The 22,589-nt window shown below is 41.3% G+C and overlaps 1 protein-coding gene across 17 annotated transcripts in view; it reads left to right on the top strand.

Annotated features, from left to right (window-relative positions):
- Nucleotides 1-22,589, top strand: part of PMCA (plasma membrane calcium-transporting ATPase 3) — a 359,676-nt gene that overhangs the window by 307,839 nt on the left and 29,248 nt on the right. For 16 of the 17 annotated variants that reach the window (XM_065441193.1, XM_065441192.1, XM_065441203.1 and 13 more), the window contains 2 exons: nucleotides 379-578; nucleotides 5,163-5,453. In XM_065441193.1, coding sequence (XP_065297265.1) covers nucleotides 379-578; nucleotides 5,163-5,453 — 491 coding nt within the window. Of the gene's footprint in view, nucleotides 1-378; nucleotides 579-5,162; nucleotides 5,454-16,994; nucleotides 17,105-22,589 lie in introns of all 17 variants that reach the window. The other variant, XR_010566675.2, reaches the window with a different exon arrangement.

Below are 22,589 nucleotides of genomic sequence, written 5' to 3' on the forward strand. Positions count from 1 at the left end.
TTCATTATCTAGTAATGCTTAGATAGAGAGTCTAGTGCAGTGATGGCAAGCAGGTACACGGCAGGTGCATGTGATGACAATGTGTGTCGGAGTTGCTCCAGTAGCAGCCAGTCCTAAACTAAATTATTGTGTCTTAATTCTAAATTCCTCAACTTGGTGACCTTGAAAGGAGTTTCTGCTGTGTGAGGAAGCTGACCTTTGTTTTGCAGGAAGTTTATGCCTTATGAAGGACAGTAACTATATTGGTGTCACAATAGTGCTCTAGCCTGGTGCCCATGCATGCACTTGATCAGAATGATCGCATGAGGAAACCTGTGATATTGTAATCCTAGTGCCCATGGGTCACAAATGAAGGTAGTCTCTGGCCCATCTGTGCAGGCCCAGAGATTTTCGACATCGACCCTGGCATGGGGGTGCGTCTCTCGGAGCACTTCACCATCATCTTCAACACGTTTGTCATGATGACCCTGTTCAACGAGGTTAATGCCCGCAAGATCCATGGGGAACGCAATATTTTCGAGGGCCTCCTAACCAACCCCATTTTCTATAGCATTCTGATCATCACTGCAGTTGCTCAGGTCAGTGGGCTTGTGTATTGTCGTCGAAAGTCCCCAGTTTTTTGTAAGTAGGAGTGCATAGTAACACGGGAAAATAGCTCGTTTACTTCCGAATTCTGTATATACCTGTCTATAGATGAAAGGCAATTATAGACTTTTACATAATACGGTTTTGTAAGAAGACTTCTTTGCACTACTGTGGGATTAAGGGGTCCAAGGTACCTCAGTGGCTGGACCCCGATTTCTGTTGGCTTTTGTAGGCTTGTGCGAATATCAGTTTCTGGGTTCCAAGCGAAGTCGAAGCGAATAATAATAGTGTCGAATAATTTTGAAACAAATAGTTCCTATAGTTGTGGATTTGCATAAAACCTTAATACAAGAGCCAGGAGTTGACAAGTAAATAAACAAGATCCTTGCAAAGGTGTAAAACATTTCATCTCTGGAATCAGTTTTTTTCGTTAACTGTTATTCAGATATTCTGAGGCAAAAAAATGCACATTATACATTTTTTATTATGCCAGTAGCACAGAGAATTAATTTATGGACTTTTGTTCAGTGTTATAGATTTGTGTACTTGAAATTTTACAATATTTGAGGCCTCAAGAACATTTCGTGTTTGCCCGTCACATGGCCAGATATGTCACTCGTCATCTACAAGTGTGACCTTGACCGTACGGTGGCCTTAGTTTGGGCTGTATTGTTCAAGTTCAATTTGGTGCTGTCGCCTACATGTGAGTTTAATCTGTTCCATCCAGTAGGCGTACAGTCAAACCTAATACAGTCAACATCCGATTTTTCGGACTTACTAGGGGTCCGCGAAAATGTCAAAAAAGAAACAAATGCATTCCATTTCCTGCCCCTAAGGGATCAACTGCATCCGAAATGGCTATGAAGGCCTGCCAGTACACATTTTAGGCTTATCGGTGCTTGCACTGTGACAGAAGACGGCGGGTGCACGCGTGCAAATTAAAGAACTCCTACTCTGTCCCATGACAGTGGTCCCTTTTCATTCTCGGTATGTTTCACCACAACACATTACGTATCCTTCACCGCGTAACACCGCTGTATTGCGGCGAAGCTGACTTTTGGGAACTGGCATTATGGAACGCTCGATCCCCGCCGTTTTCATCGGGTTTCGAAGCCATCCGCGAGGATGACAGAGGCGGAGTCAGCGCCATTGCTGACAGAAGCGAATTCTTTCAATGAAAAACGCTGCACCAAACAGGAGGAAGCTTGGAAACAAACATTGAAGCAGCTAGGCCTACCGTTGCCATCAGGCCTACAGCTGCCAGCGGATTGGTGTGCAAGAGTGCTGGTACGACACTGCGAGATAATCGAAATGGTGGCAGTGGGGGCTTTTGGAACCAGCATTTACGGCAAATAGTCCAGAAAATTGAGGCAAAGGTTTTCAGTGTCAGAAATTTCAGACATGTTTATACATTGGCTCTGTGAGGATCGGGACAGTGCTGCAAAGGCATATGAATTATCCGGCATGTCCTAAAAATCAAGCGTCTGAAAAATGAATTGTTTACTGTAAATGTGCTCACTTTTTGGCTTGCTGCCCATGGTGCAGACCGCTGCTTCTACGGCCCTGTCATACGCATAATCTCAAGCCCAATCAATGATGAGCCACTCGCACAGCAGCAATCTTCTTACAGTAGTTTGCCACCCACCACCATGCAGGCCAGCCATGAATCTTCGCTATAGGGCACTGCCTCGCCTGTTAGCCCTAACCAGTGCTGCTTCGCCTGGTCTGGCACTAAAGTTATGGTTCAATGCGCAGTCGATGCACATCTGTTCGCAGCAGGTCTACTGCTCCTGGAAAGTGCAGAAATCACCTCGCCTATAAAAGTGAGAGTATAAGGGTCAGCGGAAATGGTAGCGACTTTCTTCACAGCTACAATTTCTGTACATCGTGAATGCAGATCACATCCAAAAAAAATTGAAAAATTTGAGGCGTTTGAAACTTCTGTTGTGCTTAATTACTGTTATACATTAGTTCAGTCAAGAAGGTAGGGTTGAAGCAGGGGTGTTCAAAAAGCTTGTCAGAAAAATCTGTTGACAAATGTAAACAAGTACTTTGTCTTTGGCTTGTCTTGGCCTTTAGCAATGTTAATGGCAATGCAACTTGCTTACCAAAACTGAAGCTGATGATTGCACACGCTTTAAAATTCATGTTTGTTAGTTTAAAATACAGAAAAATCCAGGTACTGAAGTTCAAACTGGAGCAGACATTTATTAGCGTAACATTCGATCCAATATTTGGAAACATCCTGGGTTTGCACAAGCCTAGTATTTAGGCTTTTAGTCAAATTGCTCATAAGGAATGGAAAGCTAAACTGATACCATGAGAAGTATGTCACACACTTTTTTCACATATGTATGTGTGTCATTTCGTTCTTGCTGGGCGCTGTTTGTAATGCAGGGCCGGACCTTGTTAAAATCATAAGGCATATTTTTTTGTAATTATGCAATGTTAGTAAAAACGCTTTTTCATATGTCTGCCAGTTATTTCCTTCTGCTACACTAAAACCGGATAAAATGCTGCTTTTTTTTTAAGGTTATGTATGTATGTAGTACATATATTGGAAATTATGTCTATTAGCATCTCCAAAATGATTATATTCATGGTAGGTCTATATTTAAAGGGACTCTAAAGAGAGAAGTGATTTAACCTGTACAAGTAAATAACTAGTAACTAGCCCTTATACATACCCAAAACTGCACTCTTACCACGAGAAGAGACTTGGTTAGTCAGTAAAAGTGCAAAGAAAGGAAAGACAGGGTGTCAAAAGCTGCCTTGAAGTTTCTGCACCAGTTTGCCATGACATGGATTTTGATGGTGTCTGCAAGTGCCTAGTTAACTGCTTATTGGTAAAAATGGACTGCATTGTGCTCTAAGGGAGCCGGAGATTGAACATGGCAGGTTTTGGGAGCATTTACTGAGTCAATGCAGCCAAAATAGGAAAAAAAATATAGTTTGAAATTTCACACTAACGTGCCAGGGCAGGGGTTCTGGGGCAAAATTTAAAGAAAAATGAAACCTTTACCTTCATTTTCTCTTCTGATTAAAAAAAAAGCCTATTATCATGAAATTGACAAAAAGCTTTCAAAGAATGCTTTATCACTCCAAATTGATTGTGTTCCTCTAGAGTCTCTTTAATCAGTAGTTTTTCACCTCTGCTTTCAATTTTGTCGCTCGTGTGCGCCAGGCATGTAAATTCCATCTCATCTCACTGTCCATGTTATCCAAATACAATGAAACTTATATATAATGAGCACAGGTGTAATTAATTACTGGATATAACAAAGTTAATCCAAAAATGCTTCTTATATCAGCATATGATGATATATCAGCATATGATGAACGTATGTGCAATGAAGAATATCAGATATAACGAAAGTGTTTTTGTATAGGATGTGACTTCATTATAGTGAAGTTTAACTGCATTTATTTTCTGCAGTGCAATGTTCTGGCGTGCATGTTGAGCGCACTGTCTTTTTGAATTGTTACCTCTTCAATGTTGTGTCAGTGCATGTTTTTCTGGTGAAGTGCTATGCAAATAGCGCAGTCTAGGGGGTGCATGAGGTACTTTAGGACACTGCTTTGGATCACCATACAGTTAAAATTCTCATTATATCTGTCTAGGTGCTTTGCTTTTGCCGAACCCTTTGTCACCTATCTGGTACAATTATTCCAGAATATCAGCTTTCAGTCTGACACAGGAGATGAAGCTGTATGCTGTCCTAGTTGTCGCCTTACACACAGACCACAGAGACTTGGAGGTCACCACCTTTTTTAATTGTCGCCAAATCCTTTTTTTTTTTGAGGTTTAGACCACATTTTACAGCCAATTATCATCCGTGACAAGAAACTAGGGGTGCAAGTGAGCAGGCATATTAAGGCGGTTGGGTATCTCAAGCATGTGGAGGCCTTGACGAGTGACAACCCTGAAAAAGGTAATTATGGTCACTGCAAAGCAGCTTCAAACGGCAGAGTCGATAGCCAAACTTTCTGTGCACAGTGTTATTATGTGCCTATCCTAAATGATGCATTTGCTTGTTCCCACAGGATCTGTGCGACTTAAGAGTGAGTGGCTGTGAATTTCTGCAGCCACGTCACCCTCATTGTGATGTTTTAGTTCAGTCTATAAACCTGCTACACTTCTATGTAGAGGGGGCATGACTAAGATGGAGACTAACAATCTTGCAATGCTAAATGCTCACTAAAAGCTTGCTGTTGTGGAACCACTGGCCAACATGAACACACAATACCTGAGTCTAGCAGGCAGCTGTTATCATCGCGGAATTTAGTCAATAATTGAGGCTAAATGTACTAAGTTTTCCTCAGCAGTCTTAGAAAGCAGCAGTAAAAAGAGATGTACAAAATTTAGAATGAATATATTGGTTCTTGTCTGAAATATTATTGCTGTTTGTGAAGTCATCATTATGTCCTCAACTACCTCGCGCACCTGGTGTAGCTGTCTGCGATCCTCTTTGAGCATCTGGCTAATGTATGTCTTCTCCCCGTTTCTCCTGCTCTTGCTCCTGACTTCGGCCACTCCCGGGGTGTCCCCTGCCATGCTGCCTGGTCTACGTGTGCAGGTGATAATAGTGCAGTATGGTAGTGTGTTTTTCCAAACGAAGGCCCTGTCCCTGGACCAGTGGCTGTGGTGTGTGTTCTTTGGTTGTGGCACACTGGTGTGGGGCCAGCTTGTGACCACCGTGCCGACCAAGCGCATCCCCAAGACCTTCACCTGGGGATCGGGAGCGCCGGAAGAGATGAACGCCACAGCCTCGCTTGTCGAGGATGGCAGCTCTGGCTCCCTCTCGCAGGATGTCAAGCGCACAGGACAGATCCTCTGGATACGGGGACTCACCAGGCTGCAGACACAGGTAAGCGCTGCTGACCGGTCCTTCTCCCGACCGACCCTACCCTTCTGCAATAATGAACAGGGCCTCGGCCCACACCTGTGCAGGCCAGCCAGTTCCTTGCTCCTTTGCCCCAACCCCAATTTTACGTCCTCCTACTCCTACTGGACCCAGTGCAAGCAAAAATACAAAGGAGGATGCATTACTTTGTTAGGGTTGTGCATTTTGTAGCACGGAGCAGCTGCCCAGCTTGTCTGAGCTGGTGAAGCTCGGGCTAAATGAGGGAAAGGGCAGAAAAAAAAGAGTGGGTCCAACTGCATTTGTAAGACAATACCGAAGTCTGGAACACTGGCATACTGATAGTATGTGCTTTCCTCTTTCTATTCCCTCTTTTTCTTAACACCAGTGTAGGGTAGCAAATGGATGCTCATCTGGTTTAGCTCCCTAACGTTCCTCGCTTTTTCTCTCAGATATATCCTTGAAAAAAAAAAATAAAGAATGAATGACATGTAGGGCCAATACTTGGAGGCTAACAAGAAAACTTGAAGCTCAGGACTGTCTGTGGAAAGAAAATTGCAAGTTTTAATGTTGAATTTATGGATGGGGACACCTGCCCTGTGTGCCACCCCTTGGCTTGGCTACTGATAGCCTGTTTGGTTATGTGAATACCTTAGGTAATAATGTCAATTCAATACATACTGATTGGTTAACTTTTTAAGTTGCATTGGTGAGTGCGTGCCTGTGTGAACGGTAACCCCAAACTATACAAAGTTCAATTTGCAGACTGCTGGGCCACTATCTTGTACGTGTTCGAAAAGCTGATGTTTGGTTTCGCTTCATGCAATTGGCCTAGTTTGACTTAGGCCACGATATTGGCGTGGCTTGGACAATTGCGTGAAGCGAAACTGATTGTCAGCTTTTCGAACGTGTACAAGATAGTGACCCTGGACTTCAAAAGAAATGTAGCTGCTGCTGATCAGCACTGATTCATAGGTGAAGGACTAAGGCATGCTACAAATAATACTGTATTATCGCCTTGTTTGAAAGCATCAACATGCATCCTCCTTTGGTGCCCTGCCATCCCTGCCTTACAGCAGATTTTGAGTTGTTTTTGTAGTTCTCTGCCTCTCTTTCTTCTCTCCCAATCTTCTTTCACTTTCCTTAAGTTATTCTCTCTCTCTTCTCTGTGTGACGTAAATTGTCGTTGCTGCGGGTTTTGCGAAGACTGTGCACAGGCTGCAAAGTTACATCAGTGTGTGCAACTGGGCAAATTCATTGGAAAAAAAATGAGTAGGCTTGTTAAAGTAATTTGGTTACATTGTCTGTTAACTAGAAGGTGTCACAGGCACAGTCTCGGATATAACATGGCTCACGTTAGAGCTTCATACGATGTTATTTCTTGATGACGATCATGAATTGATTGTGTCTAGCAGCTTAGTGAGCTCATTTGATGCTGTTACGTGCTTATAATTTTAGCCATTATGAATCGGGAACATCCCCTGCAGGCACAGTGTATCCGCAGTTGTACAGACCAAGATTAGGCATTGTGACTACACGCAATAAAGAAAACAATATTTTTAACATATGGCATTGTATAATTAGTGCTGCAGAATAAGATACATGCATTGAATGTGTTAGAAACCAGTGCCAGAAGATGAATGTCTTGGTGTTGGCCAGTAGAGCTAGGAAGTGGTCACGTAGTAGGTACTTGTCATCCGACCTTTTAGTGTGTACTGCATAACATTCGGTAATATCCTAGGTAAACAAAGCACCATGCAGGTATACTGCATTTAGTGCATTTGATTTTATCATTATTCTTGTAGTATTTTCAGCCTTCAAGTATGGAGTCCATACTTGCGCACACAATAAAACTGCCCTCAAAAATTCAGAATTTTTACTGTTCTGCAGCCAGCCACTTTCTTTATTATTTCATCATTCATCATTAGTACAGAAGGAGGTCCCGGAGTTACAAGAACTGTCAGGAGGACCTCCTATTAGTAATTTAACATTGCATGAATTAATACATTTTGGCAACATAGCACCGACAGACATCAAAAAACACGAAGTTAATGAAAAAAAAATGATGATACTGAAAAATGAAATGAATAATGAAAAATGAATAATGAAAAATGAATGATACTTAAGACTTAAGATTCAAGAAATGTTGGAAAAGAAATTTTAGATGGATTCAGTTGGTGCTTGAAGGGGCTATAACATGACGCACACAAACTCTACACTTGCTTACAGCTTCAAGCAATCTTGTCACCATATTTCTGCTTATGTGTACATAGTTGAGTTGACTGAATGATGTGGCTAGCAAACATTAAAAATAGAGTGCCCTCTACTGGAGTGAGTTGGAAGAGGAAGTGTGGTTTGGCAATGCTTGGCATGCAATTCGTTACTGTTATTGTACAAAACCAGGCCGGTAACATTATAATATAGCAGCATGATATGCCCAATCTTGCTGCTAAAAACTGCCGCTAAATGATCTTGTGTCATTTTTCTGTGATGGCCCTTCTAATGTAAGCCTGTGCACAGTCTTCACTTTCCCTAATTATCACCCAGAATTGGTAGCTCTAGATCTTTTCTTTGAAACCTGTAGTAATTACGAGTTTCGGCTAGCCAGGATAACTGTTTAGTGCAGATCTGTTACAAGCTGCTCCTTTTGGAATGAGTTTATATGTGATTATCATCATTTAGAATGATTTGATAGATTGGGCTATGTGTATGGTCTAGAGGAAAATATTTCTCAGGCGCCCCAAATTAGTTGCTGCTGTAGCCCAGTTGTAGCGTTTGCACAGTGCTTGAACCCAGAGCGTGCTTTGGCAAGCTTTGGAAGCAGAAAATTTAATGCAGCTTAGTTTATTACGAATAATGTTTGCTTAGCATGCATTTGTAAATGCAGTTCTACTGAAATGTCTGTAAATGTAAGCCTGTTGGTATTTTCTTTTTAGCTTGTTAAGTTTGTTATTCATCACAAATAGAATCTGCCAGCTTAGTGAGTCAAAAGATTGCCAGCTGGTGCTGAAATAGATCTGCACTCTTCTGCAGTTTCTTGCAGTCCATGCTCACTCTAATGCATCTGAATCAATTCTTAAACCGTGTTTTAGCTAGCGCATGCTGTTGAACAGTTGCTTGTAATTGTGATTGTTTAAACCTTCGTTAGAGGAAATGAGGTGCTCTGTTGATGACTCGCCTCAGCTTAAGGCTTGCTTTTTTTTCTTCTACTGCTGTCCATTCAATACACTAGTATTGGATGTTATATTAACAAGGCTATGCCTTGCTGAAAAGAATATGCACAAGAAATGTGCCAGCAATGAACTAGCGCTTATGAATTATTAAAAAAATGAAAAAATATGAAAAAATATTAAACAAAGAAAAGGCTATAAGTCTCAAAAAGAAAACTTTAACACTAACCCAAGAACTGACACGCTGTTTTAATGGAGGCATTGGACCATTAGAAGCACTTTTGATGATCTCCTCTGTGCTTACGGATTTTGTGGACCCTGCATGGTTTGTTTGCTGTGCAGTTGTCTCAGCATGTCGAAACTATGCATTGTGGGGATAGTTGCATAGCATCCCTCCCCGTGTGCAGTAGGCGACATGTGTGGGATCATAATCAATGGCACAATTCTTGGAACGCACTGAGGGAGTGCCCTCATCTATGCAGTTTATGCTTGCGCTCGTCCAGTGTCTGCCATCGTTTATAAAGGCCAGTGCTTGCTCGCTGCCACCTATTGGTTTCTCTGCAAAACTCTGCTGTAGTGTGTAGTTGTTTTCAGTTTGTTTTCAGGCGTGTGCGTGAAGGCTGATGCATTTGGCCATTTTGCATCTTGTCCCTATCTGTGTGTGTGCCTGTGTGCTAGCATGTGTGCGTGCGTGTGTGTGTGTGCGTGCAGGAATGTGCCCTTAGAGGTCCATGTGGTTTTTTTAGGTGTGCTGTTTGGCCCTGGTGTGTACGCACTCTCGTTTTGTTTGGGCCTAAAGCCACCTTGCATTGCTGTGTGGTTTTTGTCGTCCTAGTGTTGACAATTCAGTCAGACGCACCACTGCCCTGTCCCATGTCGCTGCACTGCCAAGCCTCTGCAAAACTGTTGCGAGGTTCTGGGGGTTCACGAGACTGGCTTGATAGCGTGGGGTGTTGTGCTGGGAAGCAGTGGGGGCAAGGGCAATATGGGAAGACTGTGCGGGGCAATTGCACTTAAATGCAGGGCCACTTTTATTAGACTTTTTTTTTTCTGTGCCCACACATGGTGGTGCTGCTATGAATAACTTTTTTCTCACCAACATGAAGCTGTTGGCGACAGCTTTTAGGATCATCTGTGCTTGGCTTTTCTTCTTCCTTAACTCGGTGGTGAACAGTTGCCCCCGAATGAAATGAAAACATGTCATCCCTGCGGCTGGCTCTGTGCGTGACTGCTGTGGTCATGAGACTAAGCAGCTATTTGTCAAGGATACTGTGGTTGAAGTCGGGCAGGTTGCGTATGCCCGTGATCATCACTGCCTTCCATATTTGCATTTTGAATGCACACTAACATGGTCATAGCTTCAGCTTATAGTTCGGTGTACACAGGCTTTGCCGCTCTCTTCTTAGAATTTTTTGCTACCATGCTCTGATGCCTCGTTTGTGTTTTTGCCTGTGTGTGTGTGTGTGTGTATGTAGTTCCATCTTTGTGTATTTTTCTACTTCTGCACAATCTCTCTCTCTCTCTCTCTCCCAGCCAATCATAGAATTGGTTTGTGGTGGGCAGACCCTGCTGCTCCGTAGCGGTTGTGCTACACTTTTCCGCACATGTGTTGCTGTTCTCAATGGTGCCTCGGTTTTTGTCACTAACAACCTTCCTGTATCGGTGGCATATATATATACACATTTTTGGTGCAGGAGTTCTAGGCATTTTGGCAGTTGAGAATGAGGTCAAAGTCGTGGCTTTAATTTGCATATGAAACTGTTCGCCCAAGAAGTGGACAATAATCGTGGTCTTTTTGTATTCAACACCACTATTCATTGATGTGTCAGTCCATGCTTTGAAGTTGACGTCCACAATAACAGCCTTCCGAGTGTCAACCGCAAGTCTTGTTCTAGGGTGGGCAGAGCACTAACGTTGGTCTTATTGGATTCTTTGAATCGCGCAAAAGCCATTGCTATCTCGTTTACTGGAATCTGAGAAACTGATCCTTTGCAAGCTTTTCCAAAAGTTAAGTAAAATAAACTTGCATAAAATTAGAAGCAAGTTAAATAATATTAGACTACAGATTTGAAATAAACACATAAAATTACATGCATCTACAAGTTTGCAGCACCATAACTCAAAGAATAAACGTGATTAAAGATTTCTGGTCCAGGACCTGGCTATTCTCTTACTTTGTAAGCCTTCACATATTTTGTTCAAGTTGTCAGCAGTATATTTAGGCAGATTTTCAATGAACTGAAGAGCAGGCATCATTTGAGAGATTTAATGTGTCGGGTATTCATGCACACGTGGGTAGTTTGCCGGACGAGCGGTAGCGTAAACGTGAGTGGCTCGATTGGCGGTACCACCTGGGGATGCAAAGTTCGATCAGACGATACACAGAGCTAATATTGCTGTAACTGTCCCGTATATTCTACTTTGCTGCTGGTGCTAATTTTGCGCAGCGGCATATCATGAACACGATTATACTAACCAGCCACGAAGAAGAGTGTACTTGGATCTGTGTTTGGCTGAGCTTTGTGCCTCCAGCCGGCTGCACTACCCTGGCCGCTCATGGGTCCAATCCAGCAGTCCACCCGTGTTTGCCAGTATACTGGATGCACTAAAACTCTATTCACCTGCTATCAACAGGTTTTGGGCACGTGTTAAAATGTAATGTGTCAGGGCTCATCTAATGCCCACATTGCTTAAAGCAACTTCCCTTAGTCTCTGTGTTCACCATTGTGCATTTTGGTGGGCCATACCTGACTGACCTCGCTTGCTGTCCTCCCATTGTAGATTTTTCGTTTTAACTGCTACAAAGCCATAGCTTCAGGAACTTGGCGTACCCTTAAAGTTGTTTTTAAACACAAACTGCTTTTTGATTGAGGCGATACCCTGAAGTTTGCTAATTTGAAGATAATTTGGGATCAGCGACATATTTGTCTGGCTTGACTTCACTCTTGTTCTTAACTGGCAAAATGCTTTACCTGTGAGACTGTAATGTGCATTACACATGGTGAGGTTTAGTACTGTGATCACTGTGAACATTGCCCAGCAAAGAAGCTATGCTCATAGCATTACACACTGTCTCTAAATTGTAATGTCTTGTAAAACTATACAGCTGAATTTAGCAGAAGACTATACACTCTTTATCACATAGCTTTTTTTTTTCGTGTATGTATATTCTAAATAGGAATCAGGCCTGTATATGCTCAGGAATGTGATCTTTGAATGTCATCTGGCATGTGTCACACATGGCCAGTAAGATAATGTAGCCGAAGTGGACAGACTTCTGCCATTATGTGAATTATAGTTAGTTTGGTTTTAGACGCTGCAAGTGTTGGTTGCTATGTAGCATTGATTGTGTGCTGGACTAACCCATTAAGACTCGAGAACAATCTACCAGATAAATTTTGTTGATTTTTGTACCAGACGATCTTTTCACAGTGGAACTGCATTGTAAAAGTTTCACGAGTTGCGCTTCATTTGAAACATAAACGATGGTGTGCTTTATAATGTACACTGGGCCTTTATGGGAGCAGCAAACCCTGATGCAGGTCATCAAATGTATGTACTATATTTTGGAGCTTCCTAAATCAGAAAAACTTGCAGTGAAGAGTCAAATGAAACATGCAATCTTGCATGACCTTCTGGCAGCAAAATTAGCATTTTAATGGGAAATATGTTATGGGGAATTTTTGACCTTTCAAGAGATGGGGTTGGTTCCCCAATGTCAGTTTCCCTACTTTCATTGCATAACTGATTTCATTGCATAACTGATTTTGTTGCATAACTGATTTCGTTGCATAACTGATCTCGATTGGCAGAGGAATATACATAGTCTTTGATGTCTTCTGTTTCCTCCCACCTATTTTCGAAATTGTAATAAATCCTGGACGAAGACAAATTACGTTTTTTTAAATAATCTTCATATATCTAAATGTTATTTTATTCATCTAAATTTACTGTAACACTGCTCACTGTTTTATTGAATGAGAAAAGAGCATCGTCATCTTTGTCGGCAGCAAGAAAAGAACCAGAAAGAGTAATAGCAATGTTGATGTGATCCTTAATGTGTCTTTTACCTGCAACCGTCTCTGAAGCTTTCATAGCCAGCAAAAAAATATTTTGTTGAAATACAGGTAAAAAACAAAAAAAAACATTGTGTGTGTTTTGAGAACAAGCATACCCCTCTAGCATACACATAGGCCCAGTGTACTTTACAAAATACACCTGCATTCGTTTTCTTGCGACACTATAAATATGTATTGTATATGGAATGTCTTGTATTCATTCTTTACACCATTCATTTCTAAAACTTGCACACAAACTTCAGCTTTGAGAAGCATATGCTATGCTCGACAAAAAATAAGGTAGAGGTGCATGTACACCTGCTATGTTCAGTGCTTATCCAACTTTGGCAATGAATAGAACAAATACATCATGCAGCTGACAAAAAACTGCAATGTGGTCGTCTTGACAGGACCATTCTTCCCAAAATGGTGTACTAAAGAACACAGTATGTTTCTTCTTTAATTATTTACAAATGAAAATGGTACTGTACTTTCTGAAGTACACTTTGTGCTTAAGTACACTGTGGGCTAAAGTATGCTGTGTGCTAAGTCAGCACTGTGAACTGCCTGATTCCTGTCGCATTGAACATACCTGTTTACTAGTGACCTTCATAAGGCATTTCAAACTAAGGCACACTTATTTTTTTCTTTACATGTAGTTGTGATGGAGCTGTGACACATATGCTCACATGTCAGTTTCTAATAATTCAGTTGCTTCTGTTTTTTTGTGCACCTTATTGTAATCTTCACTGCCACTTATATTTTTTACTGTTTTAGCACTGTCGTCAAGGCAGTTAAAAAAATTTTAAATAGTTAAAACGTTGTGGAAGCATGACCAAGAAATATGCAACAATTTGTTTTCAACACCAGCACTTTTTCAATAAGCCGCAGCACATTCTTTTTGTCTAAACTGAAAGCTTTTTTGTCTATTTAGAAACGTTCATAATAGTTATGATTTGAGCCTTGCAGTAAATAGGTAGGCAAAAAACATAACTGTCAAAATACCTATAAAAAATAGTTGTCCTACAACCTGCATGTTTTCGCCTGTAAAAACTTGTATGTTAAACCTTGTTATAACAAAGTTGCATACAGCACTAAAATAGTTTCATTATATCATACTCATTGTAAGCATATAGTCGTTATATGCTGATATCAGCTAGGGAAAGTTTATACTTTTTAAAATTCAGTAATTTGTTACACCCAACAATTTGTTATATCGGCTGAGGTTCCTCTAGGAATAAGCTCTGCTTCGGCTTTTTGTGAACGTATCAGCAGGGATGAAAGTTGTTGTTCGTTGGACACGGATGTTATGGGGAATGTCAGTTTTGTGAAAGGCATGAGGATGTTTTCAGAATATGTTGGCTCTCAGTTAGGGCAGGATTCAGGCAGTGAAGTATTTTGTCTTTTTTACTGCTCCTGTCTTTGTTCATGGAGCAGCAGATGTGAAAGTGTTCCTTGTCCTCACTAACTTTTTTTTTTGCAAGTGTTGTTCTCATCCTAACGTGATTGCCAAGCACTAATGTGTTCATAATAATGCTGTGTGTACATGTCTGTAATAACTGCTTGTTATATTTAATTTGTGTTTGCACGGTTGCCATTTCTACTGTTGTTTCCTTTTATCAGTGCCTTATTTCAGCTACTTTGACATACTATAAAATTTGGTGATTTCCAAATTATTTAGTATTTATATTGTATTTATTCAAGTTTATAATTTTCACTATAATTGATGGAATGTCAAGCTTAGTAGTGAGCCAGTAACTAGATAATCGAAGACATAGACACTGATGGTGTCGCTAATAAATATAAAATATCTCAGAATTAGCAAGCAGACAAGAATTGTTTGTCATAAGCTTCACAGAATTCCACATTTTATATAGCTTCTCCTTTTTTAATGACCTGCTGATGCACTCTTTTTGTTGTTTAATGATATTTACATGTAGAGTGTAAAGGAGACAGTTAAAATTTCTATTTCTCTCTCTCTCTGCAAGGCAAAACCAGGTACAATTTCAGCGTTTACAGTATGGAAACATAATTGTTTGCTTGCACAAAAACTTTTTAATGTTGTCTTTATTTTCACGAATGTTACAGCTTATTCACGGGCAAGAAGTTTACAGTCAAACCTCAATATATCGAACACGGATGTATCGAATTATTGTGTATATCGAACACTTTCTATGCACCTGGAACATCACATGCATTTAAAAATTTATTTCGAACGGGGTCGGACGTAAAATGGGTATATCGAACTCCGCCACCTCCGACCAAGTGTGTTCTGTTGACAGGCGGTGAGCTTTCTCGCAACACCCTCGAAGATAGTGATGGCATAATGGGCGTTCTTGACTGCTGCGTACTATAAGTGCACACATCGATCGCGCCGAGGGTGCCGTTTGAACGTAGCAGCGTATGCACGTAGCAGTTTGGCTAGTTCGACAACGTCAACGACGCATTGCATTTGTCGCACTGACTCTCCTCGGTGCCATGCTCTGCGCCTGCCGCGCTTCGCGAGGATTCGCGATTTGCACCCACAAAGACGCACGACAGTGTGCACTCAATGGGCTCGCTCATGGACGCCTTGGCAGATGCCATTTAATACTTTGTTATTGACAGTGTTTCAATATGCTTCAATTGATGAACGTGGAGATTGCAGCAGAAGTAGCGGCCAAACAAAGGCGCTGCCAAGGTTGATCCCGCAAGTGCTGATGTGTACCCGCGCCATAACTTCAACTGAGGCTGCAGCTGCTTTGGCCCTTCTACGCCACTACTGTGGCGCAATAGAGGACACCGGCCTATCGATTGTGGATTGTTTAGACTATGTTGAAGACTCCGTGTTCAAGCACGCGGCTGCCAATTAGAAGCAGGCTACATTGTTGCAGTACTTTCAGCCAAATGAATACTTTGTGTGAAGCTTCAAATGAGTATTTACTGCACCACGATTGATATACAGAAGTTTTTACGTGATTTTATGTATCGAACTATTTCGCGATCACCACTCTGTTCGATATATCGAGGTTAAACTGTATTATTCAGAAATATGTAAACTTGAAACCTTGCTTAAGATACTTGATCATTTTGCTCTGACATAGCTATTAGAGCTAACAAAGCTAACGGAAAAAAGCATCAACACCAACTAGCCCAATTCTTTTCATTAATTATTCATTGTTTTAACTGGCTTGCATGCGTGTTTTACCAGCTTTCATTAATACTACTGACCGTCATGCACATGTGCCCACCTTCATGCATGCAGGGAGAGTTGTTTTTTTTCTTGCAAGGCACTTGTTTCAACTACATAGTACTTTTGAGTCTGTCACAAACCTTTCCCTTTTCTATAGGCACATGTTGAAGCACGTAAAGGCACTTAAACAATTATATCCTGCTCACTACACTGCTAGCAAGGCAGTCAATATCATTTCAGGAGGCTTTGTTAATACAGTCAGCTTGTTACAGCTCAATCTCGAAGTGAGAGAAATTCTAAGCAATTCAAGCATAGGGATTCTTTATCTTTCTTAGTTAGGAACCAACTCGCCCAATGTTTTAACCGCTGTGTTTTCATTGCATTCTGAAGCCACTTAATTCAGCAAGGCTTTTGGTTAGTTCAGTCATTTCAAACACCTGGTGTTCCAGGCACTGGCAACATAGCCAAATATTATTGAAAGAAGAACATTCATAACGCAAGGGTAGCCAAAATATATTTATACCTTAGTACCTAGGTTGCTGTGGCAGTTGGATTTTCAACATCCTGTATATCTGTTCACAGGAACTGAATCTATCTTCTCTCCTCTTCTATTACATATCCGTTAGCTTCATCTAAATCCAGTTCTACGGCATTGTTCGGCTAAATACGCGGTCACGGGTTCAATTCCCAATTGCAGCATCCACATTCCTATAGAGGCGGAATGCAATAATGCTTACGTATTTAGTGTGTATTAGTAGACCTCGCATGGTCAAAATTGCTCTAGGCCCCCAATGTGGTGTTTCTCATGTCCTGTGTGTTGCATTGGGATGTCAGACCTGCTAATTTCATTTCCTTTCATTCAGGGCCATGCAATTAGAGGCATTAAATTATTTCATGTCCACGTCTTCTCGCGTAATAATTCCAAGTTCTGCTTTGGTCCATGTTTTCTTAGCTGCGAATATTTTAAACAAACATATGAGGTGTGTAGGAGATTGAATTAACGCAAGCCAACTGTATAGCTTTGTGAGATTTTTATGTGTATGTACTTTCATTTATTGGGAAAGACTGAAAGTTGCAAAATTTCAGCTAACTTCAATATGACTTGAAGCTCCTAATCGTGTAACTGGTGTTTCATTATCTGGGACAGCTCATGCAGGCTTAGGCTAGCAGGCATTTGCTGTACCTCCTTCGCACTCTACCTGTTCCCTGGCCGGAAGAACTCTCTCTGCATGTTCCTGTCCTGAATGTATTAGAGAAGTACGTAGTGGCACTTATAGGCTCCAAATTTTTAAAACATAAGATTTAAAAACTAAAAGCAACTAAAAAGGAAACAGAAATTGGTCCTTATTGGCATTTAAAAATTAAAGGCATTTCACAACAGCACATACCTTTAATGGATATACTCATTGCTGTGCTCATTTTGTTTGGCCCATAGATAGGGTGACTTGCAGTTCACACACATTACTTGTATTGTTGCTGACAATTTAGATGGCAGTACAAATGTAAAAGCATTTTGTTGCTTATATTACGCATTTTTCATGTGTTTCTAACAGCGCAAGTTCATGGCAGTTAATTGCACTCGGCACAACGTTAATTGCACTCGGCACAACTTTCATTGGAGCAGCTGTTGAGTACGCTCGGAAGTTCACTGCTTGTTACGTATGATCTAGCATAAACAGCTTCTACCATAATGAGGTTGATGCATCTTGTAGTTGTGTTTCTAAACAAGATGCTTTGTCTCTGTGTTTTGAAATAGCATGGAAGTGATACATCATCCAATGACAAAAGATGGAAACAACATTCGACCATCTACTTGTTAAACAGCCTGGTAACATTGTAGCAGGCATTCAAATGTCCTTTGAGTGTATGATACATTACAGGAATTTGTAATTGAAGTGCAAAGACTGACATTATTCATGGATATAAACTCTCATCTAAACCCTCCACTGTCTATATGCATGTATATGTGTATAACTGAGTTTCAGTAAAGTACTGCCATAATGTTTGTATACATGGGCACACATTAGAAACTATTTTGGAGAACGTCATAAACGTCATATGAATATGTAAAGCATGCTTTCTTTTTTTTGCAATATTATAAATACTATTTGCCACTTAAGCCTTGTAACACTGCGCATTTTCTACAAATCTGCTCAGTACTAGTCAATGCTGTCATTAACACCTTAGCCAATTAATACTTTTGTATATATGCAGGGAGAGCCTAGAATTTAACACCAAATACTTTTATCCTTCCCTGCAGATTTTTTAACAATTGACAAGGCCCTTCATGTGCTCATAACTTGCAAGTTCTTTGGGACGTTTAACTCCATAACTCATAACTGACTTTTTTGCAGTGTTGGGCGTACAGTAGGTTTTATTCATAGTGACAATAAAGTGTTGGTCCCATCTTCTGTCACTTGGTTGGTGTATTTTGCTTCATTTTTAATCTGAGATAATGTGTACTTGTTCTAGGAGACATTTACATCACCTTGACTCCTATCTAATCCTTCTCGGCAATATGTGTTCTAAGAATCACTTGCAACAAAATAAAGAAATGCAAAGTGATGCCTTATGGAGCTTGAACTATTGGAGTAATAACTGGGGCCAAATATCCTGTGCAAGCATCTCCACTGAAACATTCCATAAGTGGTCCAATGACTCTGAATGTTTTCCATGTGATACTTATGCATTTTGTGCATATTTTGTATGGATTCCATATTGATTCCATAAAAGTAATGCATGCAGGAAATATATGGAACCATTGGACCGCATATGGAACTGTTTCAGCATGGATGATCGTTATATTTTTGTAAATAACACGAGAGGAATAAGCCCCCTAATATTTAGCCCTAAGAAATGTTATGCATCGGTGTTTATTCCTTTGCAGACTGTGCCTTTCACACTGTAAATTTTTGGTGGCCAGACACCTTGTGTGTGTTTTAATCAACTTCCACTCAAGAGAAGAGCATATGGCATAAACTTGGCATTACTTTGCATTTTTTGTGATCTTGATTGCAAATGTTGTTTGTGAGTAGTTTAATATGGATGAGGAGGAGCCCGATTTCTTGGGAGTGTTGGCTTATCTCTGAGGCACTAAGTGTATCACTGCAAAACCAATCTGTAGTGCTACTCTGACGATTATGAGACTTCATTGCATGCTGCAATGTCAGCCACTTGTTGCAGTTGGGGCTCCTTTTGTTGCTTGTTCTTTTAGGTGTTACAGTATGCACTTACTGATCAGTTCACGAAGTGAACGATTTTAATCTTCTTCTTCTTTTTTACTTTCTTCTTTTTTTACTTTACCTGATGTGCAAAGCTTTCACTTTTTTTCTTAACCTCAACCATTTAAGGATCATTACAATGCTCTAAAAGCCTGCAAGCAAATGGGGACATGTTCACGGAGATGCAGTAGTGTAAAATTGGGAGTTACCTGCCATTATACCATACTCTCAAAGCATTTTTTCTTTCATGCACCAACCGATTGCATTGTTGGGTACATAGGCGGAAACTTCATTCTTCTAGGAAGGTGGGGGGGTTGGGGGCCAGGGTTCGACCAACTTTTCGAACTCCGCACACGCACACACACACATTGTTATGAAGAGGAAGCCCAATACAAAGGCCGCAGCTCCAGGAGACAGCCTACCACTTTGTCATCATCTCCCTCTTGTGCGCACGGTCCTGTCCAAACACCAGAGGCCATATTCTGGAATTTTTGCCTTCCGCTATAGTTTCGCCGCCGCAATATTCACTTTCAATAAATCAAGTGACTGCTTACTCGTGATGTCAGCATGCACTACCAACACGTGCTGTCAAACACTTCACATCGCATGAGAGAGCGCACCGTGGGAGTGCAGAGCGGCTCGGCTGTGTTGTTTACGAGTGTAGTGGCCGCAGTACAGGTTCTGCGCACTGACTACGGTTGGTTGCGGCCACTTTAGGTAAAATAAATTGAATAAGAAAGTGTGAAATGTTTTACTTTAAATGAATCAACAAATATCGCCGTGAAACAAGGCGTGTAAGACACCACCGAAAAGACCCCTATAAATTACCACCTATCTTATCTCTACTACACTCCCCCACCAACCTAACACCAAAAGACGTGTTCATTTATTCAATATGTGTCGAGAGCACCCATCGACACCTTGACGTTAAAATGACATAGGCCGGAACTACTAGATGTCACTGTTTATTTTCCGGTTTTGCTGAAACCACCAATCAGCATGCGCCGTTGGTGGAGGCGTGACCAAGACGATAGTTTCGCAGAAGGTGAACGTTTCAGAATATGGGTCCAGAGCAAGGCACTCGTGCTCAGTGATAGAAAAATTGCACTCTGAAGGGGACAAGGGAAAACTGGCTTAGGCAATGACGTGCTGGACTACATTTTGCTCTTGGGTGAGGACAGCGCCTATGTCATGACCACTGGCATCTTTGCGAACTTGAGTTGGTCCAGATGGATCAAAGTGGCCTAATATCGGAGGCATTGTCAACAAGCACATGAGTGTGTAGAAGGCGTCGGCTTGTTCACAGCCCCAAAAGAACACAGTGTCTTTTTTGAGAAGGTCAGTCAGTACCTGGGCGATATCCGCAACATTTTTAATAAACTGACATAAATAGGAGCATGAGCCCACAAAGTTCTGTACATCTTTTGCTGAACAATGTACAGGAAAATTCTTGACTGCGTGTATCTTATCAGGATCAGGATGTATACCAGCAGCACTGACAAGATGGCCAAGAACTGATTTCGCGGTGTCCAAAATGACATTTAGAAGAGTTAAGTTGAAAGCCGGCCTCCCTAAAGACTTCAAGAATAGCGGCCAAGTGACTGAGGTGTCTGTCAAACGTAGGGGAAAATACGATGACATCGTCCAGATAACATAAGCATGTGGACCACTTATAGCACTGAAGGAGAGAGTTCATCATGCTTTCGAAAGTTGTTTGGGCATTACAAAGTTCGAAAAACATAACCTTAAAATGGTAAAGGCCGTCCGACATAACGAAAGTGGTCTCCTCATGGTCGAGTTTATCAACCAAAATCTCCCAATAACTGAATTGGAGGTCGATTGAAAAGAAATATTTCGATCCGTGAAGGCAGTCGAGAGGCGTCATCAATTTACGCGGGAGAGGGTACACAACCTTTTTTGTGATCTGGCTCAGTTGACGGTAATTGGCACGATGTCGCCAGCTGCCATTTTTCTTTCTTACCAAGACAACCGGCGATGCCTAAGGACTCGAAGAGGACTCAATTACACTTTTGATGAGCATCTTGTCTACTCCAGCTGGGATAACCTGGTGTTCTGCGTTCAGCGGATAGGGCTAGCATCACCAGTGTCAATCTTATGGGTCACAACGAAAGTCTGCCCAGCGAGCGATCCTCAAACTCGGACATCGCAATAAGACTCCGGGATGCATCAAAGATCCGCAGCCTGTTTGGGAAGCAGGTCTTGAGTAATCATCTTAGAAAATATGCTGGGATCATTTGTTGCGAAACTGATCGTACAGCAGGTGGCTGCAGATGAGCACGAAACATGCCATACAGAGATGGCGGTATCATTGATAAAAGAAGCGTTGCTGAGTGACATGCCTTTCAGAATAACTTGCGTGCTTAAACCAAAATGTTAAACAGGAAGAAATACACGGTTATCAGTGATAGTTGCAATGGTATGAGGAACGGCAACTGCGCGTAGCAGGAGAACATTGACATTAGGACTCAGCACAGTCATCGTCGGGAACAGATGGGAAACACGTCAAAGGTGCACCGTCATCAAGCATCACAAGTCCTGTTCACCACAAAGTCATTGCCTGTCGTTCCCTTAGTCCCGTCGCCTGTCTCATTTCAACCTGGGCGCATACCTTCAGAAAACCGCTCGAAATCATAATCAATAGCAGTCATGCGCAGCTGCAAGCAGCACTTATACTAGGACTCACAGAAAAAAGAGAGAGAGAAAAAGAAAGAGGCTGCAGTTTCTCCGGAAAGGCGAAGCAGTAATAGTGAGAGTGAAGTATAAGACAATTACACAAAGGAAGACTACATGACTGAGAGATACCAGATTCTTTGAGAGACTTGGGCTGTTAAATTGAACTTTCTCCTACTATGATGTCTTGTAAATACTCATATAAGGTTGTCACTTCATTGAACGATTCTTATCTGAGTATTTTCCAGACATCATAGTAGGAGACAGTTCAATTTAACAGCCCGAGCCCCACAAAGAATCTGGCATCTCTCACTTGTGTAATCTTCCTTTGTGTAATTGTCTTATACTTCACTATCACTATTACTGCTTTGCCTTTCTGGAGAAACTGCAACCTCTTTCTTTTTCTCTCTCTCTTTTTTCTGTGAGTCCTAGTATAAGTGCTGCTTGCTGCTGCACATAACTGCTATTGATCCTGATTTCGAGTGAATCTGGCTTGCCCTCATTTTGGTTACTGAGTAAATTATACAGAGTGACCCAACTGTCATGCTCCAAGATTTAAAAAGAGCAATTGCGTTACTTGAAGAAAACCTCGTGCATATTGTTTCCAGTACAGTGGAGTAGCCACCTGTAATTTTTTCGTTACTGAGGTTTAATATGGTAACGGTAATTATCTAACTCGAGAAGTGCTGTGCTAATTATCAAAAAGTCGAGGAGGTATTTGTAGGCACCTCCACATGACATCTAACTGCAGCATTTTCAACGACTTATTACTTGCATGCTAATTTTTTTTCCTGCTGGTAAATAAACCCCACGAAATATGTCATATACCA

The sequence above is a fragment of the Dermacentor albipictus genome, chromosome 5, assembly GCF_038994185.2.
Source record: "Dermacentor albipictus isolate Rhodes 1998 colony chromosome 5, USDA_Dalb.pri_finalv2, whole genome shotgun sequence".
NCBI classification, from domain to species: Eukaryota; Metazoa; Arthropoda; class Arachnida; order Ixodida; family Ixodidae; genus Dermacentor; species Dermacentor albipictus.